The sequence below is a fragment of the Myotis davidii genome, unplaced genomic scaffold (assembly GCF_000327345.1).
Source record: "Myotis davidii unplaced genomic scaffold, ASM32734v1 scaffold663, whole genome shotgun sequence".
Lineage (NCBI taxonomy): Eukaryota > Metazoa > Chordata > Mammalia > Chiroptera > Vespertilionidae > Myotis > Myotis davidii.
This window is the reverse complement of record NW_006295816.1, coordinates 5,983,761-6,009,907: the sequence shown is the minus strand read 5'-3', so window position 1 is coordinate 6,009,907 and position 26,147 is coordinate 5,983,761. Positions and strand designations below refer to the sequence as shown.

General features: G+C 59.4%; 3 protein-coding genes and 1 long non-coding RNA gene across 14 annotated transcripts in view; 2 read left to right on the top strand and 2 right to left on the bottom strand.

Moving 5' to 3' along the window:
- The window catches only part of KLHL40 (kelch like family member 40), a 6,588-nt gene extending 2,776 nt beyond the window's left edge, over positions 1-3,812 (top strand). The window contains 4 exon segments of the mRNA XM_006770640.2: positions 4-178; positions 309-494; positions 1,639-1,785; positions 3,249-3,812. Of these exon segments, the coding sequence (XP_006770703.2) occupies positions 4-178; positions 309-494; positions 1,639-1,785; positions 3,249-3,360 (620 nt within the window). The 3' untranslated portion in view covers positions 3,361-3,812.
- Positions 3,813-4,040: 228 nt separating this feature from the next.
- Positions 4,041-13,172, bottom strand: HHATL (hedgehog acyltransferase-like). Of its 5 annotated transcripts, none has more exons than XM_015568378.1 (12): positions 12,990-13,170; positions 11,148-11,266; positions 10,727-10,794; positions 10,118-10,231; positions 9,785-9,979; positions 9,209-9,418; positions 8,648-8,819; positions 8,045-8,189; positions 7,906-7,941; positions 5,087-5,184; positions 4,399-4,540; positions 4,041-4,265 (listed from the first exon to the last, which is right to left on the bottom strand). In XM_015568378.1, exons 2-12 carry the CDS (start codon positions 11,251-11,253, stop codon positions 4,070-4,072), a joined length of 1,482 nt encoding a protein of 493 aa, XP_015423864.1. In that variant the 5' UTR covers positions 11,254-11,266; positions 12,990-13,170; the 3' UTR covers positions 4,041-4,069. The 5 variants fall into 5 exon arrangements, with proteins under 5 accessions (XP_015423864.1, XP_006770572.1, XP_015423861.1 ...); XM_006770509.2 differs by lacking the exon at positions 5,087-5,184 and adding an exon at positions 4,885-5,086 and having other exon boundaries at positions 4,046-4,265; positions 12,990-13,172; XM_015568375.1 differs by lacking the exons at positions 5,087-5,184; positions 12,990-13,170 and adding exons at positions 4,885-5,086; positions 11,908-12,003 and having other exon boundaries at positions 4,046-4,265.
- LOC107184212 overlaps positions 13,114-26,147 on the top strand; it is an 18,473-nt gene continuing 5,439 nt past the window's right edge. Inside the window, exon 1 of the long non-coding RNA XR_001515036.1 lies at positions 13,114-13,188. This is a non-coding gene — a long non-coding RNA (uncharacterized LOC107184212). The remainder of the gene's footprint in view (positions 13,189-26,147) is intronic.
- Positions 17,946-26,147, bottom strand: part of CCDC13 (coiled-coil domain containing 13) — a 31,097-nt gene continuing 22,895 nt past the window's right edge. For 3 of the 7 annotated variants that reach the window (XM_006770506.2, XM_015568371.1, XM_006770507.2), the window contains 3 exons: positions 21,589-21,740; positions 19,187-19,301; positions 17,946-18,634 (listed from right to left, as the gene is read on the bottom strand). In XM_006770506.2, the coding sequence (XP_006770569.1) occupies positions 18,475-18,634; positions 19,187-19,301; positions 21,589-21,740 (427 nt within the window). In that variant the 3' untranslated portion in view covers positions 17,946-18,474. Of the gene's footprint in view, positions 18,635-19,186; positions 19,302-21,588; positions 21,741-22,706; positions 23,120-23,438; positions 25,097-26,147 lie in introns of those variants that run through there. The other 4 variants (XM_015568373.1, XM_015568374.1, XM_006770508.2 and 1 more) reach the window with 4 other exon arrangements.

Below are 26,147 nucleotides of genomic sequence, written 5' to 3'. Positions count from 1 at the left end.
GGGGGGGTGGGGGGGTGGGGGGGTGCAGAGACAGGGACCCAGTGTGTTTACCCTCTCCCCTCCCCTCCAGGTCGTTCAAATGGGGGGAGTCGGACCCGCTGCCATATGCGGTGTACGGCCACGCGGTGCTCTCCCATATGGACCTTGTCTACGTCATTGGCGGCAAAGGCAGCAACCGGTGAGGCTCAGGCCCGCAGTGGGCGCAGCAGGGGGTGGCAGGTGTCCTGGCTGCCTGGGGAGGGACTGGGCCAAGGGTGGAGGTGCCCTGCTCCCCCTGCCTGGCTCTCTCTGACGGCCTCCACCCACAGGAAGTGCCTGAACAAGATGTGCGTCTATGACCCCAAGAAGTTCGAGTGGAAGGAGCTGGCTCCCATGCAGACGGCCCGGTCCCTCTTTGGGGCCACCGTGCATGATGGCCGCATTTTTGTGGCCGCCGGGGTCACGGACACGGGGCTGACTAGTTCCGTGGAGGTGTACAGCATCACAGAAAACAAGTACGCGCTTGCCTCCTTTCTTCCTCCCTTCCCCAGGCAGGGCAACCAGGGCCCACGGCCTCGCTGGAACCCCCTGGCTGTGTGGCTTTGGGCCTAGGCCAGTCAGCCCCCGAGAGCAGCATAGCTCGGAATTGGGTTTTCACAGTTGAGCTTGGACATCAGCACAGAAGTAGTCCCACTCCCCTGACCAGTAGTGAGGTGGGCTTCCCCCACAAGGTGGGGCGAGGGTTAGGGCCAGCCTGGTCGGCAGGAGAGAGCTCCCAGGACTAGGGTAGGAGATGCCAGGTTCCTCATTCAGAGACTCACACACTGGCCTGGTCCGAGGGATGCAGTGGTGACCAAGCTACCCTGCCCTGGGAAGTCAGAAAGACAACAGCTGAGGTGGGAGAAGGATGCCCAGGCTAAGGACCGTTGGTGCCAAGGCAGTTAGGAGAAAAGGGCCGGCCCACGTGGAGGAATTGCTCAGGTTGGATGGAGTGCGGTGAGGGGGTGCTGGGGCTGTAGAGGCGGCCAGCAGGCTGGGGAACTTTCTCCCAATGCCTCTGAGGGGTTGTGAGCGCACATCTGTGTTTTACTAAGATGCTTCATGACAGCTGAGGTAGGTGTGAAGCAAGTCACACCAGCAGTGTGTGCGCTGCGCCTGGATTCCCAAGCCCTGGGGAGTCGGGGACCTGCGAGCAGTTTTGGAGGGTGGGGATGAAGACTCCCTGAGAGTAATTGGACTGTGGGAGAAGGGGTCAGGGCAGGAGTCCAAGGGGTCGGGGGTTTAATGGCCACTGAGCTAGCAAGTGGGAGTGAAGGAGGGACACAGGGGAGGTCCATAGTGGGTTCTGGGGGACAGGTTGGGTAGAATGTCAAATGGACAGTGAAGGGAAGTGTTGGGGGTAATTGAATGGGAAAGGAAGTGAAGACCAGAGGGAAGGGGAAGGGGAAGAGGGTTGGGACACTCTGAGGCCTGGGCAGGGACACAGGTGGGCATTCTTGAGAAGGTCCAGAACAGGAGGTTGTGTTGAGAGCCTGGGACCCTGGGGTTCAGATTTCAGAGGTGCGACTGAGGCTGTGGGTGCTGGGGTGGGACAGTCACTCGGTTTGCTGAGGCCTCCCGGTGATGCACCTCCTCTCCCTTCCCCCCACCCCCCACCAGGTGGGCACCCTTTGAGGCCTTCCCGCAGGAGCGCAGCTCGCTCAGCCTGGTCAGCCTGGCGGGCACCCTCTATGCCATCGGTGGCTTTGCCACTCTGGAGACTGAGTCCGGGGAGCTGGTCCCCACAGAGCTCAACGACATCTGGAGGTGAGCCTGGCCCCGGGAGGAGAGGGGCATCATGAGCAAGGCTGACGGCTCACAGCCTCATGGCGGGCACCGCGGCACCTGGCAGGTTCTTGGGGGCAGAGCTGATCCCTCTTCTGAGAGCCCTGGGGGGAAGGGACAGTAGACCCCGTTCAGCCCCGGTTCTCTCCAGTTTGGTTGGGTGTGGACAACCTGTGGGTCGCGACCCCTTTGGCGGTCGAACGACCCTTTCACAGGAGTCACCTAAGACCATCCTGCATATCAGATATTTACATGACGATTCATAACAGTAGCAACATGACAGTTATGAAGTAGCAACGAAAATAATTTTATGGTTGGGTCACAACATGAGGAACTGTATTTAAAGGGCCAGAAGGTTCAGAACCACTGGGCTACAGGGTTTGGACAGGTTCAAGCTTCGGACTGATGAGAGGGCACAGTCCTCTCATGGCCACGTGTAAGTCCCAGCTTGGAGGGCAGAGCCCTCCCAGCACAATTATAGCCAACAGCTGTAGTTGTGAGCGTGAACCTATGGTCCGAACACGTGACCCCACGTGCCTGAATGATGTGGGCTTGATAGAGTTCAGGTGCCTGTAGTTGAGTAGGATCGAAACCCACGAGAATGTTGTAAACATCTTGACCACGCCCTTACTTTGCTTCGTGGAATCTGCTATAAAATAAAGACACGGTGTGTAGTCCGTGGCGCTGTCCCTCTCGATCAGAGAGGAGGGCATCCCGCCAAGGCCCAGCTTTCTTCTCTTGTCTGTCTTTTCTCCATCCTTCACCGCCCTCACTCGTGCTCACCGAACCTGGCTGAGCTGGCACGGCACATAAGGCACCCAGCGTGGGGCTGAGTGTGCATGGCCGTGCCAGCCCACCACAGCTGGGAAAGTATGGGTTTGCACACATGACACCATGCCCCACTGTGGGGCCCCAACAGTGTCACAGCCGGGAGCTGACCCCAAGTTTAGGGCACAGACCCACGGAAACAGGGGCCCTTTCCTCTCCCCTCCCTCCTGGAGGCTCTGGGGGGAGAGCTGGGGCCAGGATTGCGATCTGCCGGACCCCGGTTCCGCAGAGCCATTGCTTTCCATGGCTGGTCCTTCCTGGGGGTGGAGGGGAGAGGTCCAGGCCACCTGGGGCACCTTCTGATCCTTCAGTTCTCCCACTGCTGCCGGCAGCCTGCAGGGGGCACTGCTGCTGGGAGAGTGGGAGTTGGGGGGACTTGGGGGGCAGAGGAGGAAGTGCCCTTCCTGGAATGTGGGGTGGATGTTCTCTGGGGGTGAGTCTTGTGGGAACCTTTCCCATTACTTGGGAAACCTCTAAGAGTGGACCATTCTCCAGGGCTGGGGTAGGGTGGGGTGGGGACTCCTCAGGGGTGGGCCTCAGGCACCCAGCCACCCCTTCCTGCTGGGTCCGACTCTGAACTCGGCTGACCAAGCTCCTTGTCCCTGCCCCGCCTGCAGATATAACGAGGATGAGAAGAAGTGGGAAGGTGTCCTGCGGGAGATTGCCTATGCCACCGGCGCCACCTTCCTGCCCGTGCGGCTCAACGTGCTGCGCCTGACCAAGATGTGAGCAACCTGGAGGGCCTGAACTCAGCACCGTCCCACCCCATGGCCCACACAGGCCGGGCCTCCTGGGGGCTCCAGGGAGGAGGCTGGGAGAGGCCAGAGCCCACCTGGACCTGTTGTAATGGCCGAGTGGCTGCTTCAATGGGAAGGTGATAGCTGCCCAGTCCTAGCCTTGGGGCAGGGACGAGGAACTTAAGGCCTCTCTGGGGTCTCCGGTCTCCACCATGTCCCCCTGTTCTTGAGCCAGAACCACAGGGATATCATCCCCGGCTGCATCCCGGCCCTGTCCCAGCCCGGCTGTGTGCCAGAAAATTCCCCACAAGCCCCAGTCCTGGCTGTCAGAGGGGGACGGTCCCCACGGAGTGCTCCCGGCAGCACAGATAGGGCTCCTTCTGTGAGAAGAATAAAGTGCCTTCTGAGCGGGCAGCTCCGGGTCCGGAAGCCGGGGCTCCAAGAGTTAGTGACCAGCTAGTTTGAAGGTTTGGGGCTTTAGTGCTCAGATTTGGGGTCACCTGGGTTGGTGGTCTCTGCCCTCCATGTGGGCGTGTCCTCCACATTGCGTGTGCCAAGACCTTGACCCTCCCCCGCCTCCCCTCCCAGGCCCAGAACTCCCTGCTCCTCACCTTGCATAGACAAGGAGCCAGGGGACCGCCAGGGGGCGGGGAAGGGAGGGGCCAGCCAAGCTGTGATAGAAAAGTCTTTTATTCTCTTGGTCAGGCCTCATCTGGCCTGGCCTGGCCTGGGCCCAGGAATGGCTGAGCCGAGCCGTCCCTCCCCCTCCCGCCTACTCCGGCTTCAACTTGTCCCGATTCTGCTCCTCCTCTAGCGCCAGGGTTCGCTCTCGCTCCTTCACCAGCTGAACACCACAGTAGGTGACAAACAGGACGGCCAGTGTGGTCTGGGGAAACCCTGTGGGGGGAGAGGTCCTGGGTGACTCTTCTCAGTCATGCCCCTCCCACTCGACCCGCCCTGGGGCATTGCAGTGACGGGGGTGGGGGCATTGCAGAAGGTCTCGTTCTGTATCCCCCCTCCTGTCTCTCACCTGAGAGTAGCAGGCGCCGGGCAACCAGCTCTGTGAACTCCAGGCTGTTCAGGCTTACAAGGTTGTACATGATGATAGCCCAGAAGTTCATGGCCCCAAAGATACCCCGGACCCTGCGAGACATCTGCTCCGACAGAGAGGCCTGCGCGGTGCAGGAAAGCATTGTCAGTGTGGCAAGAGGCCCAGAGGGAAGAGGTCATGGTCGGTCAGAGGCTTTCCCACATGGTCACGGAGGCCCTGGGATATGCCCGGGTCTGAGAGTCCCAGGCCAGCCCTCTCTCTCACTGTTAAAGGTGAGGGCCTGACCAACATAGCCAGCCCTGGGGGTCCCACACCACACAGAAGGCAGGGAGGGCCAGATACCCCCAGGTGAGCCATTATCCTGACAACCAGGAGGGTGGTGGTGAGAAAGTTCTGGACTGGGGACCAAGTGTGGCTGGGAGCCTTCAGAGAGCAGCAGTCCCCAGCCAGCCCCTCCCTGCTCACCTCAATGTGTGCAAAGGGCTCCCTCTCTGCCAGCTTCTGCACCCAGAGCTCAAAGTTGAGGCCAAAGCAGTTTAGGAGTGACCACAGGTAGACAATGTCACAAGGCCCAAGCCACAGAGTGGTGACGGCAAATGTGGCCACGGAGGCCGCCAGCTCGGGGATCACCTCAGAGTGCTCCCCGCCAATGTGGTCGTACACGTACCTGTGGGAAAAGGCAGGTAGGAGGCGGGCAAAGGGTACTCAGCAGGGACAGCACATGCAACATTCCTGACCTCCGGTGGCTTCTCTTCGTGGACCCAACTGGGGAAGGTGGAGGGCTCAGCCCAGGACCCCAGAGCTCCTCCAGCTGTGCTCACTCAGTCCCCACATGGCCACATCAAGCCCCAGGCTCTGAACACTAACCAGGGTCTTTAGTCCAGTCTCCCTCCGAACCCCCCTGTCCCATGGTTACCAGACTTCTCACTTGAAGGACAGGTTCCCCATCCCTGGCCAAACCCACTGCATCCGCATTTCAGTTCATGACACCACCATCCACTCAGTGGTAGGCCGGGAGCCTTCGTGCCTTCCTGGATACTCAATTCCCACCTCCACCCACATCCGTGCCTGCAAGTGGTCTCCACTCAGCCCTGGCCACTGCTCACCACTTCCACTACCACCATCCTTTTCCAGGCCATCTCCTCCCACAGAGACTAAGGCACGTCTCTAGGTCGTCTCCCTGCTTCTGCCTTTGCCCCCTGGCCTCAGCAGCGAGAGGCATCGTTTAAGAGTGTGGCTGGGGTCACATCACTTCCACAATCAAACCTTTGTCCCCATTACGATTAGAATAAATTCATCCTCCTTACTGTGGCTAGAAGATCCTGTGTCCTCCGGATTTTGTCTGCCTTCTCACCTCGTCACCACCGTTCTTGCCCTTGTGAACTCTGCTCTGGCTTCATTGGCCTTCCTGTCCCTCAGACACAGCTAGTTCCTGCCTTAAGGCCTTTGCACTCGTTGCTCCCCTGTCGCGAATGATCTTCCCCACATTCCCTGATCTCTCAAATCTCAGTTCAAATATCATCTCACAGAGGTCTGCCCAGATCCTGCGGCCAGTTTTTATCCCACTATACTGTGTGTTCTTCCATAATGCCTACCACTCTCTAAAATTGTTTGTGTGTGTGTTTACCTGCTTATGGTCTGTTTCACCCCACTAGACTGTAAGCTCCATGAGTTTGGGGTCTTTGCCATGCTCACTGCTGTATCCCCAATGCCTAGAACAGTGCCTGGCACATAGTAGGTGCTTAATAAATATTTGTTAAATAAATTCAGTAGACAGCCCATTGAGTAACATCCTTGACCTCCTCATTTCCAATGGTTTCTTTTCCAGTCCGCCTCAGCCACCCACTCCCATGGCGACACCCCAACTTCATCACCACTTGAAATTTCACTCATTCCTAATTCCCATTCTTCCCCCAGTCCCTCCTGGCCTGGCCTCCCAGCTCTGTTCTCCAATCTCCTTGGCACCCATCCTTCCTCATCTTCCTTAACAGGCTTATATTCAGTGAGTCATCATCATAAATAACCTAAAACCCCTTATTCCTCTCTTCTTTCTTCTCACCCACCTGGGCGAGCCCAATCACCCACTTTCTCCTCACCAGCACCCAAGAAGCTAAGCGCTGATGGGGGAAATCTCACACCTTCACACGTTAGAGTCCATAAAACCAGAGAAAGTTCTGGACTGGGGACCCAGTGTTTCCAACCTCACCAGAGCTCTCAATGCCAAGTTTTCTCTAGTCGGCTTCTCCCATGCTCTGCAGTGGATGCGCCACCCTTACCTCCCCTTGTCAAGGGGAGTGGGTGTGGGGGATCTAGGAAGACACACAGATGCCACCTCCCTCCATGCCCCCAATCCTGCCTCTCTCAGCTGATGACCTCTCCTCCTACTTCATGGAGAAAACCAGAGCCTTCAGTGGAATCCCTCACCTTCGACATGAACCTGCTACCCTTCGGCAGCACACTGGCTTCCCGTGACCTGAAGCCAGGCCTCTGCTGCTCCCATCCCCTTCTCCCTCCTCAGGGACCTCACTCCACCAATCAGTCCTCTGTCCTGCATCACCAACTCCTTCCTCTCTAAGCAGTCATCCCTCCAGCACCCGAGCATGTTCCACTATTTCTTGTCTTTAAAACCCCCACATCTTCGCCAGTCACTCCTCTGTCTTCCCCTTCAGTGCCAGGCTTCTTCCCGGAGTGGTCCACACATGAATTCTCCTATAGTTCCTCAGTTTTTTCTCACGCCTCACCTGCCCCGGCCTCTCCCACGAAAGGCTGAATCCTCCATGCCCCCACACTAACGCTCAGTGCCTAGCTTCCGTGACCCCAGCAGCACCTGGCCCAGTTGCGCCCACCATACCTGGGTGGTCTTCTCTGAGTTCCAGGATGTCACCTGGCCTTGGCTTTTCTCCTGTTCCACTGACCACTCCTTTCAGTCTCTTCCACCTGCTCTTACTTCTCCCCCAACCAGAGTTCTTCCCGGCCCCATCTTGGCCAACCCTGCTTTACCCTTCTCACTCTATTCTCTCTCCTTGGGACACCCAAGGCCGAAAGACCACCACACCCATAATGCTCAGAGTTCCACCCACCCTCCAGGCTTCTCTGAACCACCTCTCTGAACTTCCACAGGCATGTCTCCCAGAATCCAACCAGACATCTCTCCATTGGAACCCTCCATCCTCCCAGGCTGTAGACATGAATCTGGGAATCATCTCTCTCACTTTCCTGATATCTGCAATTGATGGCCAAGTCCTGCCCAGGCTTCCTGTTGTGTGTCTCTACTCTGGCTGTTTCTCTCACCTCCCGGGCCCCACCCAACAACAAACCTCTGTGTCTTTGACCGAGACTTCTACCGCGATCTCCTCCCTGTCCTCCTTGCTTCCTCTGGGCCAGGGGTGATCTTTTCAAACATGGACCAATCTCTGTACTGCCTGCTCAAACCCCTGGCACGATGACTGTGACCATCCCCCCCCCCCCCCACCCCACCCAACTCACTTGCAAAGCCAGTCATTGATGCCACGGTCAAAGTGCCTGTGGGAAGAGGGCAGTTGGGTGTGAATCACGTAGGGGAAGAGGCTCAGGGAAGGAGGGGAACCCAAGGGCATGCCCCCAGATGCCCGCTGCCCACACTCACGTTTCCGCAAAGATGTAGAGTGCTGTGATGCACTTGGGAGGCTGGGGCGGGTCCAAGTGGTCGAGACGTGCCACCGTGTTGACTATGCCAAACAGGACAGCGGCCTTCACCCAGTCATACACCAGGTTTGAGTAGGCGAGGGCAGCTGGGGACAGCATGTTGTCACAACCTGGCAGGTGTCGCACCTGTCTTCCCACCCCCAGACACCCAAATCTAGAGGGAATCACTGAGTCTGGCCTTCCGCTTCTGACAATCTCCAGGTCTGGGGGAAGGTCCTGCTGCCCAGATTGCTCCATGGGCACTCCGCTCCCCGCCTCATGGATCCTGGCCACCCCAGGGAGACCCCATCCATTGTGGAGATCAGCCCGAGGCCCCAGTGAGGTGGAAAGGGCTCTGTCTCATACCAGTCTGGCTTCACAGGACAAAGAGAACAAGTCCCACACATGTCAAGAAATAAGTTCCCGCTCCCACACCCTCAGATAGGTGCTGTGCCCTTAGGGTGTCAGCTTCCCCAGCGGTGACACCATAGGAATACAAGTCTATCTTTCTGGGTGGGGGGGCAGCCCAGACCCCACCCCTGTTCTGGGTCCCCCGCGCACCCACCGAGGGCGCTGTCCGGCAGGCGGCTGGCGAACTTGAGGTCACTGGGGATGGTGAGGATGTAGAAGAAGTGAAAGAAGATGTCCACGGCTATGATGGCCGCCACGCTGAGGCCCGCCTGGGCCCGGATGTGCCACAGCTCACCCTCGCGCCTCACCGGCTCCACCTGGCTCACCTGGGGGATGTCCAGATTGTGAATGGGAGTGACATCCTGGAACTGACTTCCTGGGGATCTGAGGGTGCGGGAGGCTTGCCTCCATCCTGGCAGCCTGGCCTGAGGGTGGGAACACCCAAGGTGGGGGCACAGCTGGCTAGGGGAGTCCCAGTCCTGTCTTGGGAACCCCATTTGAGTAGGAGGAGAGTCCTGTCTGGGAGGAGACACATCTCCATCTTGTGATCCTTGGGGGGAGGAGGAGGGGAAGGTGGCCCAGTCCTGGGGTCTGAGGAAGGCCGTCATGCCTGAGGAGGGGGCACAGCCCGCCCCGGGAGTCCTATCAGAGACGGGAGCCCCTGGCTGAAGAGGGACAGTCAGCTCAGCTCTGAGAGCCCCCGGGTGCCCCTCACCTGGGCATGGAAGCGGTCAAAGGTCATGATGGGCCCGAAGAAGAAGAATGGCAGGTAGAAGTTGTACTTGAGCAGGTCAGCCAGGGAGTAGCGGCGATCAGGGTGGGCACAGCTCTCTAGCGCAAAGCTGGTGCAGCGCAACACCGTGAAGCCGCTGCCCCCCTGGAACAGCACCTCTTGAAGATCAAAAGTGCCTGTTACAAACCCGTTCTGGATGGGAGAGAGCAGGCCGCCAGCTCACCAGGTGCCCCTTGTCTCTGGGAAGCCCGCCCAGCTTCCCCAGGGGCCCAGCCTGGTCCCGTCCCTTCCTCTCTCCAGACCCAGTCAAAGTTGGCCATTCAGGCCCCATTCATGGTAAGGGCAGGGGTGGGGCAGAGGATGAGCTGGACGTGTCCCTGCTTTGGGGGAGGGGACCACCTTGTAGGCCAGGCATCCTCCCTGGGAACAGGCTGGGAGACCGCGGGGAAAGTGAAGGGAAGGCTTGGGGAGGTTGGGGGGGAAGGGCTTTGGATGGGGTGGGAGAGGTTTGAGGTCCTATCCCTGCACCCTCTACCCCTGCCCCGCCCTGTCGCACACCTGCCAGGAGATGAGGGGGTCCAGCTTGAAGGAAGCCAGGCTGGCCATCCCGAGGCCAAGGCAGAGCCAGGGCTGACCCAGGAGTGAGGCCACATAGTGGCCTACACAGTGGCCCAGCAGCAACAGCAGGTACCAAGGGCCCATCGTGCCCACCACGGCCAGGGCCCCGTACACAGCGTACATCCAGGCGCGGAGCTGTGAGGGGGGGGAGGGGGGAGGCTGCGTTTACCTGTCCAGACACATGGAGGTGGGACCCCGGCGAGGGTTCCCCACTCCCCCTGGAGCTGAGGAGGGGCTGGTGGGGGAGGCTGGGGTGGCTCGGGCCCTGCTCACCTGCGGGGCCACCATGGTGCAGAGCTTTGCAAACAGCACGTGTCCGGAGAGGGTGAAGAGGATGACGTTGCGAAAGGAGCTGAACCACATCACCCACTCGAAGTCAGCCACATCCTGGGTGGGCCCGGGCAGGTTAAGGTGGGGCGGGGGCAGGAGGGGCTGGCACTCGGGCTGCTCAGAGTCCCAGCACGTCCCAGCCCCCAGGTTCTTCTGACGCATGAGAGCAGAGCCATGGCTGGAGGCCCTGCCTTCCCCTCTGAGGGAAGCATCAGGCAGGGAGACAGAGAGGCATGAGGAGTACCTTGTGGGCTGCCCTGCCCCTCAGAGCGCACCCTCTCCCCGGCCCATTGCCTGAAGTGACGCCATTATTGCCTTGCTCCTGGGAAGAATGGTGCCGGAGGCCCCTGCCAGGCACGTCTCGATTTACTCCCTGAATGAGCAGGGTCTGGGCAGGAGGGGCCAGTGGAGAAGGGGAAGGTGCTGGAGACCCTCCCCATTGGGAGCCCCCTGAACATCTGGACAAGGGGAGCATCCGGACAGGTTTGGGGCCAGAGAGATGTGCCAGGGGCCAGGGACCCCAGCCAGGGACCTGGGGTGTGAAGGACCTACCATCTTCCGACCAATGTACTCCCAGCCGGGTCGCACAGACTCCCGGAAGGCCTTCCTCTGGGCCCCATCTGAGAACAGAGCGTGGCCTCAGGGGGCGGACCGCCCCGCCTCGCCCATGCCTGCCCTACGCGAGGCTGGCCCCCACCTTACACAGCCTGTCTCTCTCGGGTCTCACTGTATGCCTGGGCCCAGGCCTCCCTAAGGGTCTGAGCGTCTCTCTCTCCGTGGCTCTGTGTCCAGGTCTCTGTCCGTGCTCCTGTGTCTGTGTCTCCCCGTCACTGTACCTGGCTCAGCCCCGTCCTAGGGCCCAGAGACCACCCTGGGTCTGGAGCCTCTGAGTTTCTGGCCTTGCTGGTTGGAACGCTGAGGCCCCCAGAGAGAGAGAAGGTCCCACCCCGCTGCCCAGGGGCCCAGCGGTTACCTTGTGAAGCCTCGAGGAGGCCCCGGCCCGCATAGGCCAAAGCCCCACTCAGCACCAGGGAGTACAGGCCCAGCTCCGCCGCCGGCAGCGCTGTCTTGATGCCCATAGCCTGGAGGTGGCTGGGAAGACAGATTGGGTGAGGGCACCGCTGACCCCCAGTCCTGCCTCGCCCACCTTATGCTCCCCTACTGAGGTGGTGAGGACCCCACTCTTGAGACTGCCCCTCTTGTATCCTCCCATCATTCTCCCCTCCTCCATCCCCAACTCCTCCCAGGCCTCCCCCCACCGCCCCCCCATCCAAACTCCTGTCTTTCCCATTGAAACTCTTGAAAGCACATTCTCCACCCTCAGCCTGCTCCCTCACCTTATTTACTCCCATACCTGGCGGCGGGCTGGTCCCCACCCTCTGCTCATCCTGCTCCTGCCCAGGCCTCAGGTGCCCCTCGAGTGGAGCAGCCCCCTCTGCATCACCTCATTCCTGTTTCTGGCCATCAGGGTCCCCACCCCCTTCAGTAAGCCTCCCTCAGTCCTGACAAAGCCCCACCCCTCCATGCCCCTTCTCTGACTTCCACACCCTCCTGAGCCGCCGTTACTTTCCCTGACCTCCCCAGGTCCAGCCCCAGCACCAAGCCTCCAGCCTCTCGCTGACCCCCCACGCCCCCAATCAGCCCTTGAGCCCCAGCCCGCCATGTCCCTGGTCCCTGCCATGTCCCTGGTCCCTGCCTGTGTCCCTGGTCCCTGCCATGTCCCTGGTCCCTGCCTGTGTCCCTGGTCCCTGCTGTGTCTCTCACTGTTCTGTGTATTCAGGCCCTGGATGCTGGCTGGAGGCTGTGCTATTTGAAGAGTTGCCCCAGGGTAGCGGGAGTGGGGCCAGACGGGCACCAGGGAGGGCACTGGCTGCTGTCCAAGGTGCTGACCGTATCAGGCTCAGGGCGAGCCTAGCCACTCCCTTCTACCAGAGCCTGGTTTGTCCCCAGGAGCTCTGCTGGGCCATCCCTGGGACCTCAGCTAGCACCTATTCCTTCCCTATCCAGCTCCAGCCTGGCCCCGGACCTTCCCAAGGGCCCCATGGGTAACAGACTCAGGGCCCAAATTAAATGGAGCGGTGGGACATGTATCAGCACCCTCTCGAGCTGGACCGAGCCAAGAGGTAGCAGGCATGGCTCTCTCCCAACCCAGGTGCCCTCCCAAGTCTCCCTCACCAAGTCTGATAACAGCTCTCCTAGGCCCCCAGCGTCAGCATTCTCCCTATTACAGATGGAGGGGCCATGGAACAGAGGCTCAGGGGCCTGTCAAGGTCATACAGCAAAATGGACAGGATCAGGGGTTCTCAGCGAGCCCCTCTGGGGTCACAGATAAAAGGACCTTTGCTGCCCCTTCCCAAACCGGGGGGCTGCTGCGCCTGACTTCTGCGCGGCCGGCCGGCCTGAGGGCTGAGCCGCCTCCTCATGGGCCGGCGGGGGTAGGGAGGCCCCAAGGATCAGGTTAATGGAGCAGGAGCTTGAAACCGGAGCACGGTGAAGAGCCCGCGAAATAGCTTTGTCAGCTGCCTCCCACTCGCCACTTTCCAATTTTAGCTCCCCATGGCCGGTGCGGGTGTCCCCAGTGAGGCCTCCGTGAGCAGGGCCAGGGCTGGCCCCCGGCCTGGGACCTCTCCCAATTGACCCCCAGACCTGGGCCAGCTTGTGGACACAGGAGTCCCCCCTGTCCCCTGGTCCTGCCGGCTTCCAGTACACCTGGGCAGGAGCCCACTTTGGGACCTGAGGTCTAAGATGAGGAGCTTGGGGAGGGCTCTGAAGGTCTCAAGGATCCCAGAGTAGCTGCATCCCGGCTGGCACTGACCTTGAGGAGGCTGTGAGGGACCCTGGCACACTGCCCACCTCGGGGCTCCGGGGTCCTGCGTCCACGCGTTTGTCTGTCCGACCAGGTGGGCTCTGGGGCCACGGTGGGGTGTGTCCAGCCCTGGGGTCCCCACCTCCTCGAGGCTGTGAGCGGTGAGTGGTGACAGCAGGAGCAGGGGGAGGAAGAGGGCAGGGAGGAGGTGCCCCCCTGGGCCTCACTTTAACCTGCCTCCCTGGCCCATAGAGTCTGTGCCTCCTGTCACTGCTAGCCAGAACTCCCCTCTTCCAGGAAGCCTTCCAGGTGTCCCTTGCTGGTCTCTCTAGGCCTGAGATCCCTGCAGCCACCACATACACACACACACACACACACACACACACACACACACACACACTTGCATGATCAGTTCCAAGAACTCCAGCCTGCACCTTTACAAGTGAACTCCCATGGGCTGACCCAGGGCAGACTATCTAGCCCCTGCCCTGGGCCATGCTGAGAGTCCTGGCCGGCTGGGCATCAGGCCCAGGCGAGGACTGACTTGCCCAGTGGGATTGGAACTGACACGAGACATGTGGCTGTGGGACCCTCTGTGCTCCAGCCCTGTCCCACGGGGTGCTGCCCAGGTGAGGGGTGCTAGCAGGGTCACTCGGCCAGGCTTGAGGGGGTACATGGAGTGACTGGCATCCTCTCCATGGCAGGGTGGAGGCAGCCAGCCATGTCCCTGACCAACTGGGGCTCCTCTGGGGGAGGTGGGCAGGGCCTCACTCTGGGAAGGCGCAGCCAAGTCCTCAGCCCAGCTTCTCTGATGGGGCCACCCTGAGAGGACAGGAACCTCTGATAGTCCCCCCTTAAAATAGGGGCCTCAGGGTCTATGGGGGATTCTTCATGCATGTGTGGTGGGGGCAGGGGGCAGAAGTTGCTGTGTGACTATAACCACAGGACAGGCCCTGGTGCCACTGCTGATCCCAACTCCGGCCACAGGTTCAGGTGTCACTGGGAAGAAGGGGCGGCTCTCCTACCGCAGCAGGGGCACTTCCAGGGCCTGAGCAAGGCCTGGGAAGGAGGGAGAGACCCGACCCTCCCAACAGTGCTTGTAGGCAGTGAGCTTCCTGCCAAGCGTGCAGACATGCCGGCCCGGAGGCCAAAGCCGGGAGACCCTAGCACACACTCCCCATGGTGGCGAGACCTGCATCACTGGTCCCTGACCCTGAGAAGTGTGAAGAGCAATTATTGCTCAGTGTGGGGGCTGGGTGAGGGCTACTGTCGGGATCCTGGGTGCTAGAGGGGCCAGGATCAGGGAAGGGTGCCTGTGGGAGTTAGGGAGCGATTCCTGGCCTGGGGTTGGGGCCACCTGAGCAGAGTCCTGAGAGAGTCAATGGTTGTTAGTAAGTTAATCCCAGTAGAACCCAGCTCCCATACCACTGCGGCTGAGACCCCCATGGCCTTGGTCGGCCATCCAGCTGGTGCCCTCAGGAGGCTCGAAGACAATGGGTCAGGGAAGCAGACAGGGTGGTTTGGCTCCACGGTGAAGAGCACAGGTCCACTTGAACCTGAGCTGCCCCTCGCTGGTGTGACCACTTCTCTGAGCCTCAGATCCTCACCTAAAAATGGGCAGACTTCTGGCCCTGACCAGATTTCCTTCCTGAAGGGCTTGACAACTCACTCCACGGCCAGGGCTCGGCTCACCAAACTGCTCACAAAGAGAAGCCGAAACGCTCTCACTGGAGAGGCCCAGAGAGGCAGGACTCACACACGGCAGATGTTCACCGGGGGACCCCTACGGCGGGGTCTCCAGGGAGCTAGGCATGGAGGGCTAGGGAGGTCCTTGGACCTGGGGCTGGATGGCCGGGCTGCACCCTGTGTGTGCGAGTGGCTGGTGTGGCCAGTCCACAGAACGAGGGGCGGGAACCCGATTAGGGTGAGACCAGCACAAGGACCTGGGGTCACAAGTGGAAAGACGCGGTGGGCAGAGTGTCTTTTCAGCTCTTCGTGCGTTTTCGTTGTTGTTGTTCAAAGTAAAAATGTGAGGAAAGCTCCTGTGTGTGTGTAATCTTGTTTTGTATTGGTTGTGTGTGGTGTGTGTATATGTGTGTGTGTCTGTGTGTGTGTGGGGGGGTGTCTGTGTGTGCGTGTGGTGCGTGTGTGTTGCATTGTGTGGAGAGGGGGTGGGCAGGCAGGGACTTCCTTGTGGGTGGCAGTGGGCTGGCTGAGACGGGGAGGAGGCAGAGAGGCTGGCAGGATGGTCTTAGGCGACCCCTGTGAAAGGGTCATTCGACTGCCAAAGGGGTCGCGACCCACAGGTTGAGAACCGCTGGTCTAGACCCTGGATGTGGGGCCCAGAGGAGGGACCCAGGGCCCACGGAATGTGTTTGGGGCTTGAATCAGCCTGAGCCACCCAGCAGTCTTGTCTAGCTCAGCTGTGGTGCTGCAGAGGCCCCCACGGGGACAGTGGCCAAGCCACACCCATGGCTCCGCCAGGTCTCACCTGTCAGTGTGGGAACCTGAGCGCCCAGATCGGCGGCGGCACCTGACTGGGGTGCAGCCAGGGAGAAGCCTCACGTGAGGCCTCTTTGATTGCCCTGCCCCTCCCCCTACCACCTGGTGGCTCTGGGCAGGGTGTTCTCCTCTGTAAAAGGCAAGTCCAGCCCACCTGCGGCCCACCTGCCTGAGGGCTGGGAGCAGCCTCCTCAGGGGCCCGGGACAGGTGGCTCTGCACAGGAGGGGCCCTGGGCATTCACCTGGACGGTCCAGGCTGCCCTCTCCCCCACCTGGGGTAGACCTCTTAGGGCCCCAGTCCTGGGCCCCTTTGACAGCCCCTCCTTCCCTTAAGAATCCTGCTCCCAGGCTCCCCTGGGCCTCTCCCTCCCACCCTCCCCGACTCACACCTCAGGGAGCTCTGGACAGCCCCTCCCTGCCCAGAGCTGGGCCATGAGCCTGGGAGCTGCAGCAGGGAAGGTGGAGGCTCTGCAGTGCCACCTTCTGTCTGTCCTCCCCCCAACCTGGTCCCCACCTGGGCCTCCCGTGTCCCTCTGACTGTGCCAGGAGCTCCCTGAGAGCAGGAGCGAGTCTGATCGCCCAGGGGCTGGCGTGCCGTTGCCACTCACTGATGGCTGGCCGGCTCAGTGGATGGGGGCCTGGGACATCTTGGAGCTCAGGGGCTGAGTCTGCCTCACCTGGACCCCTTGCCCGGGACAGAGCTGTTTGTTTCGTTGAACTGATGGAGGCACCGTGAAGGCAGGCGTTTATTGAGCGCTTACTGTGTGCCAGATGCTCCCCTAGCACTTGGACACTTCAGTGACTCCTGAAGAGAGAGTCTGATGGGAGTGGAGGGGACCTGGATTAACCAAGCTGGGTGCTGACGGGAGGTGCCAGCAGATGCCACGGGGACCCCTGGCCCACAGCTCCCCAGCTAAGCTCTCAAGGTTGCCCGTAGAACCTGTCAGTGAACCAGTGGTCATTCTACCCGCCTCTGGCCTAAGCAAGGACTGAATGCCCGGGCTGAGCTCTGCAAGGTGCCAGCTAATCAGTCTACCCCCAAATGTGCAAACTACATTTACTATGCGTGACGGCACTCCCCGCCCCCCCTTCTCTCTTATGTACATTGTTTTCATCTCTGTAGACCAACATCAACCCGTGGTTACATGTCCCTTGTACAGAAGTAAACAGCAAGCTAATAACCAGCAAATGTCTCTGAGTTCTACAGCAGCCCTGGCGGGGAGGGTTCTATTATCCTCCCCGTTTTAAGGACAAGGATATGCAGGCTCAGGGAGGTTAAGTCAGACCCTGTGGCCAGATGCCCCTTCCCCTCTCAGACCCAGCCCGGAGCCAGGAAGGGTAGCAAAATCACCCTGGCACGGTCAGTGCATGAGCCACGCCACGCTACACTCCCTGAGTTGACCCCCCCACCCCATCGGTCCATCCCCGAGGATGGCTGGCCCTGCGCCTGCTTCTCCCTCCCAGGGGCTCCACCGAGGGCCAGAGCCTGCACCCCACATGCTCCAATCACCCTCCGGGCTCCCCTTCGCCTGCAGCTGAAGGTCCCAGCTACTCGGCCTGGTGTTCGGACTCTGCGTTTGGTCCACTCCTCGTCACACGTTTCCCTCCCAGCACAGGCCCTCTCTCGCTCTGTCTGGCCATCAGAATTGCCCTTCATCCCGACGGCCTTCACTAGCCCTTGCCGGGGACCTCTAGGCCCGTGTCACCCCTGCAGGGTCGGCTCCCTGACTGAGGGTTCAGCGCGGAGTCCCTCCACAGCCATGTCCCTGAGGAAGGCCCTGAGCAAACGGGGTCCCAAGAGCCCCGCGTGGCTTCCCCTGGCGGGCGGGCATGGGGGTGGGGGGAGTTCACAGTCTGTGCTCCCGAGTTTATGAGCACTGCACACGTGACACAGGGACTGGTCTTGGTGTGTGGGAGCATGCGTCTACACCCACACACACATCCATGTGCAACAGGCCTGTGTGGAGGGGCCTGCGTGTGCAGCCAGCCCCGTCTGGGTGTGCGTGTGTACACCTGCGATTGGTGCTCCCGTCTGGGAATGTGTGTGTGCACGCATCTGTGTGTGGGCCTGCGTGTGCACAGGTGTGGCCAGGGTGTCTCTCCTGCAGCGGTCCCCCTGCTGTGGTGAGGAAGGTGCCCCGTGCTTTCAGTGGGACTCCTGCCCATGCTCCAGCGCTGCCCCGCCACTGCCCTCTGCCGCCAGCAGCCACTGGAAGCAAAGAGAGGTGCCTCTCGGAGCAGCTGGCCGGGGTGGACCTGCCCAGCAGCGGGGCGGGCATGCCGGGCCTGCTGCACAGAGGACCCTGCTTTCGGAGGCAGGCAGGCCAGGGTTCAATACCAGCTCAGCTTCCTTCCGCGAGCCTCAGTTTCCCCAAGTGTAACATAGGGTGACAACCCCTGGGTTCCGAGAGGACTAGATGGGTTCAGGTTTCCACAGTAGATGCCCACTCACTGGGAGCTGCAGCGATTACAAACAAAATCATTATTAGTACAAGTCCGAGGGTCTGCCTCTAAGAGCCCTGAGGGGCGGGCCGACAAGGTGGCTGAGAGCATGGTGCTCCCACATCTGCAGAGGGTGGGGAGGCCACAGGTGGGGTCCTGGGGGACGGGGGCATAGGGATGCCCTGGTGAGGGGTGGGGTGAGGTGGGGGCCTGGGGGATGTGTCCAGCCTGGAGCTCCAGGGCTCTTCTGTGCATATGAAGTCACGTGGGCAGGCAGGGGCTCCTGCTGGGCCCCAGGACAAGGGCGACGAGCACCCGTCTGAGACGGCATCTGTCCACCCCAGCTGTCCCAGAGCGGCGCCGAGCCGAGCAGGCTGCTGGGCCTCTCCCTGCGGCAGCCACGCCGGCCGGGGCTCTGCCCAGGGCTCCGCTGGGGCCTCTACCTTGCCCCCCTGGCCTGATACATTGGTTCTGTCACCTCGGGGAGCCTCTCCCAGGAGCAGGGCTGAGCCAGCGGCCCCATCCGGCCGGAGTGACACTGGCCGCCATCCTAGCGCTTGTCCTCCTTCTGCTGCCGCAGGGCCTTCAGGAAGACCCCTTTCACCTGGCCCAGGGTCTCGTGGTACATTCGGAAGTCCTCCTCCTTCCCCCGCAGGGCCCCGTCCAGGGCAGCCTTCAGCATCTCATTCTCCTCGGCCTGGATGGCCAGCCTGGACCACGCGGAGAGAGGGCTCAGTGAGGCCCGCGCTGGTGCACTGCGTGCGCACGGAGGGCCCTGGGACGGGACTATCAGCACCGCCGCCCTCCAGGCGCAGGCTCCCTCTGACCGGCCCATCCTCCCACAGATCCAGGGGGTGGGGAGTGGGGAGGGGGACACACCATGTAGGATGTGCCTCTGGGCCTGGCACCAGGTCGCCTCCCAAAAGGTTGGCTGCCTCAAGGATGGGACTCATTTGTCAAGGTTCCCCTCCTTCCTTCCCCATCACTGCATTTGACCTTGCAAGGCTTAACTGAGGGAGCAAAGTGGGTTTGGCAACCCAGGCTTAATGAAACTTCTCTTGGGACTTTGGGGTTATCAGGGTCACGGCTGAGTCTCTCCACCTCCTGATGACCAGTCGCTGAATTACAGGCCTATAACCCACGGCTCAGCAGGGCCAGCCTTCTGGACGGGCAGAGGTCAAAGGGGAGGGACCTGATCCTTCTGCCCATCGAATCACCTCCACCCAGACTGTGCCACCCTCGGGGAGACAGGGCAGGGGCACCTGGTGGTAATCTCCTCCATCTGGGACTCCACGGGCATGCTGGAGGGCTGGGTCAGAGACTGGTCCTTCTTCTCTCTCACATTTGGGTTGTGCCTGGTGGTAGAGGCGGGCAGACCTGTGGGGCAGCAGCATCCGCTATCTGTGACGAGGCCTTGGCCCCGTGTTAACACTCTCCTTCTCCACCCCCGACTATCCGCTTCCTGCTTTTCCGCTTATTGAAACATTAGAATTCCTTCAAGATGCCGGCAAGGCCTGCCTCCCCCGGGAAGCCCTCCCTGATACCTGCCCTGCATCCCCCTGGACACTGGCTGCAGTCTCTGCTATAGCCCTGACTTTGTACCAAGGTGGTTCCTCTAGTTCCTCTGTCCCTCTTTGCACTTTACAAGGTTCTGGAAGGCAGTGGGGCCTGAGGCCTGGCCTGCAGGCTGAGCCTGAGTCTAGGCAGTCACTTCATCTGATGCCCTCAAACCCCTGGGTCCCCAACTCTAGTGCCCATCCCGGCCAGCAGCTCCGTCCATACATACATACAGAGGGTTCCAGGGTGGCTGGGCTCAGGGACCATGGCTGGGCTCAGAAAAAGAAATCAAAGCCCAGCTGGTGGAGAACTTGGGCACGATCAACAGCATCAGAAAACCTCTGTGCTGACCAGGCCCTCGGGCTGGACGGCCCTCGGGGTGATGGGGCTCAGGGGAAATCACCTGGCATCAGCAGACCTGGCTTTCACCCCCTGCTGTGTGGCCTCAGGTAAACCATCAACCTCTCTGAGCTGCTTTCCTCACCTGTAAAATGAGGACAACAGATCTCTCGCCTCTAGTGAGGCCTGAGTGAATTCACACTTGCGGGTCGGACCACGGCTTCCCTGACCTCACCTCCTATTCCCTCCCCTCACTTGCTCCAGCTTCACGGCCATCCTTGTGGTTCCTCTAAAAGGGGGACCTCCAGCCGAGCTCCCAGCGGGGTGCCTCTGCACTTGCTCTTCCCTCCAGTACCTGTGGGCCTCATCCCCTCCCACTCCCACCATCTCTGCCGGCCGCCCCACAGAAAGCAGCTGCTCCCTCCGACCACCTGCCCCCTCCGCTGCCTCAAGCCACAGCACCTGCCTCCAGCTAACCTAGCTGCTAGGTCCCAGCATGTCTTCCACTGGTTTATCTGTTTCTCGCCTACCTTCTTCACTGGACTGAACTGTCCTGAGAGGCCAAACCCCAGAATCGGGGCCCCTCCCTTTGCTGACTGGGGGCTGCCCTGCCCGTGCCACAGGCCAGCGGGTGGCAGCGGCCACAGGGGCACTTTCTGCCCGGCAGCTGCCCCTCACTGTCTGGCCAGGATCAAGGCAGTGTGTTTGGCCCCCCTAGGCCAGGAGCCTGGCTGCTCGGCGGGAGGGGAGCTTCGGGCCCGGAGACACCACGTCCTTGGGGACCTGGTCCTGGCGAGAGCAGCGAGAAGGGCACACTCCCCTCTGTGTCTCCGTCCGGATCCCGGCTGGGCTGGCACCAAAGGTCTGGGTGTCCTGCGCTGGGGGGACGGAGGGGGAAGGACTGGGGTGTTGAGAGGAAGGGCGGGGGAGGGGGGTTGGGATGGGATGTCCGGGGGAGGCAGGCCCAGCCCTCCATACTGGACTCCTTCCCGTGGGAGTCAGCCACCCCAGAAAGGCTTCTGGCTCTGGCATCCGGCACCCCCAGCTCGGTTCAGCCCCACGGGCCGCTAACGCTGCTGCCCCCCGAGAAGCCCTGTGTTAGAGCCGTAGACCTTTTGGGTTAGGACGATGAATGCCCTCCACAGGCCGGTGTGGTCCTAGGAGAGGACCTGGCCAAAGCCATGAAAGCGGAAGTGACACAGCAACCTCAGGTTCGCTCCCTCCGAGGCGAGGAGCAGGCTGTCCCCTGCCCTTCTCCCCTCCGTGCTGCTGGCGGGGAGCGGAAGCTGCCGCCTTAGACCATGAGAGGGAAGCTGAGTGCGGGGATGGCGGGGCACACGACAGGAGCCCCCAGGCCTAGGAGAGGCCCTTCGCCCCGCTGACGACTGCGGGGGGCAGAACAGGTCCTCTACTGGCCAGCCTGCTGCTCTGGCTCCCAGCCGGTCAGCTCTGCCCCTCGCTGACGTCAGCTCGGGACAGGGGGCTGAGGGCTGGGGTGGTGGCTGAGGACATCCAGCCAGGGCACTGCCACCTTCCGCTGAGGGCTCACAGGTGAGCCGGGCCAGGGCCACCTGGGGCGAAGGCACTCTGGGGCTCCTGGGTCCGCCTGGGAGGCCGGGGGAAGAGGACAGGGGGCAGCAGGGACGGGCAGAGCCCACCCTGATGGGAGCCTGTGCTCCCCATATTCTCCTCGACAGGCTGCTGACCGGCTCCTCCACGGGCTGCCAGGCTTCCCCGCCCCGGCCCTGGGCCCCCGGGCCAGCCCTACCTGTTTTGCTCCCGGAGGCTGATCTCTGAGAGGCCGTCCTCCTGGGCTCCAGGTGCATCCTCCCCAGGTGCTGCTCCAGCACCACGCTGCGCTGCCGCTCCTCCTGCAGCCTCCGCTGGGCCTCCAGCAGCCGGCCATCCCTCTCCTCCACCCTGGGGGCGAGACGAGGGGCTGCCGCACTCCCTGGCTCCCAGGGAGACGGGCACATCCGACACGGGTGGTGGTGGGACGGGCTGTTCTTTCCTTTCGATGCAGTAACACGGGCATGTGCGTTTAAAATCCCTCATTCCCTCCGAGGCCGGAAAGGGAAAAACCTGCACCCTGCTCACTCCCACGCCTGCTCGCCAGAAGCAAGCACCTCGAACACGCCTGGCTGCTGCTTGGACTGTTCACTGCCTTGTTTCCACAGGTGCTTATGCTGCTATGTTTTATTTATTTTTTTATTTCTTTAGAAAGAGAGGAAGGGAGGGAGGGAGGGATTTGCTGTTCCACTTGCTTATGCATTCACTGGTTGCTTCTTGTGATGAGCCCTGGCCGGGGATTGAACCACGACCTTGGCGTATCAGGACGACCCTCTAAACCCAGTGGTCGGCAAACTCATTAGTCAACAGAGCCAAATATCGACAGCACGACGACTGAAATCTCTTTTGAGAGCCACATTTTTTAAACTTAAACTGTATAGGTAGGTACATTCTCAATCCTCAACACTACATCTTCTTCCACTCCACAACGTTCCCTAAAATTAACTTAATAAACTTTACTTAAAGTTTTAAGTCAACTTCGCACTGTACGTGCGTGCCCGCACGTGGTATTTTGTGGAAGAGCCACACTCAAGGGGCCAAAGAGCCGCATGTGGCTCGCGAGCCGCGGTTTGCCAACCACTGCTCTAACCAGCTGAGTTACCCAGCCAGCGCTATGCCTCTCCTTTTAAGGTTTAAATAGAATTGTTTGACTTCCTGCTGTGCAACATGAGAATTTAGTTTTACTTCGATCCCCTCCTCTTAGGACGGAGCGTCACCCCGCCACCTCCCAAGTCCTGGCTGAGTTAATATGAGGCGGTGTATCGGGTTCCTGTTGCTGCTGTAACAAATGGCCGCAAACGTAAACAGGGTGACGTGACACGAGTTTATTATCTCACAGTTCTGTGAGGCAGAGGGTTCGGCAGGTTCTGTGGGTGTCTCTGCTCCAGGTTCCACGAGCCAGAACCAAGGTGCTGGCAGACCTGGGCTGGTCCTTGGAGGTTCTGGGGGAGCATCCGCTTCCCGGTGCACTCGGGTGGTTGGAAGAAGTCAGATCCAATGGGTGGACTGAGCTCCCGGCTCCTGCTGGTTGCTGGCTGGGTCATTGTCTTTTAGAGGCCACCTGGGCCCTTCCCTCTTCTAAGCCGGCCGGATACGCTCACCATGCCCCGAGTCTCTGGGGCTTCTGCTGCAGCTCTCGGCTCTCCGACAGACCCGGGTGCGGCAATCTCTCTGCTTTTAAGGGCTCAAGTGATTACACGGGGCCCACCTGGTAATCCAAGATAATGTTCCTACGTTGGGATCCATAACAATAATTACATTTCAAAGTCCCTTTGGCCCCAGAGGGGGACCCAATCCGGTCCACCCCAGGGAGTTGCATTAGAAATGTCACGGATGCCGAAACCGGTTTGGCTCAGTGGATAGAGCTTCGGCCTGGGGACTGAAAGGTCCCAGGTTCGATTCCGGTCAAGGGCATGTACCTTGGTTGCGGGCACATCCCCAGTGGGGAGTGTGCAGGAGGCAGCTGGTCGATGTTTCTAACTCTCTATCTCTCTCCTTTCCTCTCTGTAAAAACTCAATAAAAAACATATTAAAAAGAAAAAAAGAAGTGTCATGGTGACATTTCCTTTCTTAATTGTTGCTTCTCTTGGGTTGAGTGATTGCCTTCTGTTTATTGTCATTTACGGCTATTATTATTGTTCTCTTCTATAACGATAATGGATTCATGGGCCTGGAAGACCTTGCTATTTGGTTATTTCTCACAAAGGACTTGTTTGACCTCCCTGGGGTTGGGGGTACGTCATTCCTGTGGCCAGGTGGGGCACTGGCGACTTTGGTGACACTCAAGGCTCAGCGGGAAGGCCGGGACTCCCGGAGACTGAGGCAGGCAAAGGTTACAGACATGTGCCGATCAGAGTGGCTGCCGGGAAATTCTCAGGGTTGGAGGAACTGGTCTTTGCACCCTTGTGACGAGTCAAGAAGGAACTGAATGGTGACAATTTTGAAAAGTACAAACTGCTAACACCAAACAGCACACGAACACAGTATACAGGCCTCTTAACACAGCTTGTTCGAGCATGTTCCTTGAAACTATTTGCAGAAGCAAAAAAAAACCTCAAACAACCTAAAAGGTCCATGAACAGAGGAAAGAGAATAAGTGGTCACTAACATATTCATACCAGGGAGTCCGATGGAATCTGAGAGAGCTGTGCTCGGCACCGTGGCTGCCAGCATAATGCTCATGTGCAGCTAAATGCACATGAATGAACATTAGATGGCATTAAAAACTCCGCTCCTCGGTCACACTGGCCACACGTGGCTAATTGCTTCTTCTTTGATCAGTAGCTGAGCCGAGGTGGTTAGACTCCCGTTCGTCAATGGCTTTGGTCCTAGCAGCTCCCCAAGACCATGTGCACCAACCTCATGAAACTCCAGACGTTGTTAAAGACCCGCCCTTTTTACTTAGTAATTGATTTTCATTCTATTTCGAGCCTCTGACCAAATGGACCAAATGGCAATGGGAAGTGATGACTACACCAAGTCACCGGTGAGTGAATATTTTGATGTTAAAAATTTTGCTTTCACGAGGACTGTAACTGCTGGGATAGGGATAAAGAATACTCAGATGAGGAGGTCCCCCTATCCAGGAATGAATTTAATACAAATGATACAAGATCTCCATGAAGATCAATATTACACGTTATATACATAATACTGTATACATGATTTGCCATTATTTGTGGACATTTTAAATGCACATATTCTTTGATTCAGAGATCCCACTATTAGAAGTTTTAACACGGATATACTCCCACAAACATGTAAAGATGTGCCTAGTGTGCGTCCGTCTTTTAATTAATTATATATGTGTGTGCATCTACAGATACACATATGTACACATATACATGCATATTTTTGGATGTACAAAGAAAACGTGTTGAAAGTTCTAACATATTTTCAGTGAGGAGTGGGAAATTGGCGGGGGTAGGGGTTGGAAAAGGAATCTTTTTTGCAATAAGTTATATCTCTGTCACAGTAAAGCTTCCAATCTCACAAGCCAGTGTGAGAGCAGAAGACGTGAACTTGGGCTCAGACAAGGCAGCGAGCTGCGAGCGAGTTGTCTGCGTAACTGTGGACTGAGGCAGTCTCCTTCTGCAAGCCAGGGAAGGGGTAAGGACGCCCGCAGTCTACCAGGGCCTCAGTGGGGGACAGAGCACTGAGCATGAGGAAATGGAAAACAGGGCCAGCACTTGTGTGTTCAGGAAACCCTAAACCAAGAAATTAGCATAAATGACCAAGCACAGACCACTGAAACCCCAAGAGCGCCACACAGACAAAAGCTGCTCCATGGAAGAGCACTTCCACGGCCTAAGAACTGCCGCAAGCCACTCCACGTGGGGTGGTGGGGTGGTTTCTGCTGCGGAAACAGGTAACTGCGTCACCTTGGTTCACAAAACCCCCAACGCTCAGGTGCGACTGAAAGGAAATGGGAGAGAAAGCCTGAACGGGTGTATTCCTCCCGTTCCGTTTCCACGACAGAGAAAGAATTACTGTCACTTTTCTCACAGACCTGAGCATGTCTGGCAATCAGATCCTCCCTGCGTACTGCAGGAAAAGACAACAATGAACGCTGATCACTCCCCGCCGCTAAGGTGGCGGCCATCCATTGACCACTTCCCAGCACCTCTCCCTCCTTTGGTCATGATATTCTCTTTTTCTCTTTAACACGCTGCCCCTCCTCCATCTGTGAGTACCTGGAGGCATTTCCAGTCAAGATGCCTGACCCGCGTCCAGGGAGGGACACGAGGGTGACCTGGGCCAGCTAGAATTCCCCCTCAGAACCCACGGGCACTGGAACTGAAAGCCACCGGGCCTTCATGCCAGTGGCCCAGGGGAGACCACCAAAGGTCCCTGCTACCAAGATTCCTGGACCTTCTCGAGCTCCTCTCCTGCTCGGTGCCTGGAGCCTGCCAGCCCCCTCCTAGTGGCGGCCTTTCCCTCCGCTTAGCCGGAACCGGTTTCTATTGCCTGTCACCAAAGCGCCCTCGCTGACATGTGATATGGCCTGTTAGGGTGGAAACTCGGTGATGTCCTTTATATTCTCCCTGTGGAGGGCACGTGGGTAGGCCATGTGTTGGCCAGGGCAAGTGTGTTTCTTGCCAAAGGGTCACTTGAGTGAGGAGCACTGATTTATCTGAACGGAAACCTGTCAACAACGCCTTGGAGAAAACCGTGCCTCCTGGTCCACTGCCTCGGGCCACCCGCTTCCCTGGCCTCCCCACAGAAGTCCCAGCTCCGAGCCCCCAGCGTCTCTTTCCC

What these genes read in the sequence shown, in the direction of transcription:
- HHATL (XM_006770509.2), bottom strand. Translation starts at nt 11,253, where the DNA reads ATGGGCATCAAGACAGCGCTGCCGGCGGCGGAGCTGGGCCTGTACTCC. An exon ending in AGTACATTGGTCGGAAGATG is followed by an intron (nt 10,232 to 10,726) that starts GTAGGTCCTTCA and finishes GGGCCCACCCAG; the next exon opens with GATGTGGCTGACTTCGAGTG. An exon ending in CCTGCCGGACAGCGCCCTCG is followed by an intron (nt 8,190 to 8,647) that starts GTGGGTGCGCGG and finishes TGCTGTCCCCAG; the next exon opens with CTGCCCTCGCCTACTCAAAC.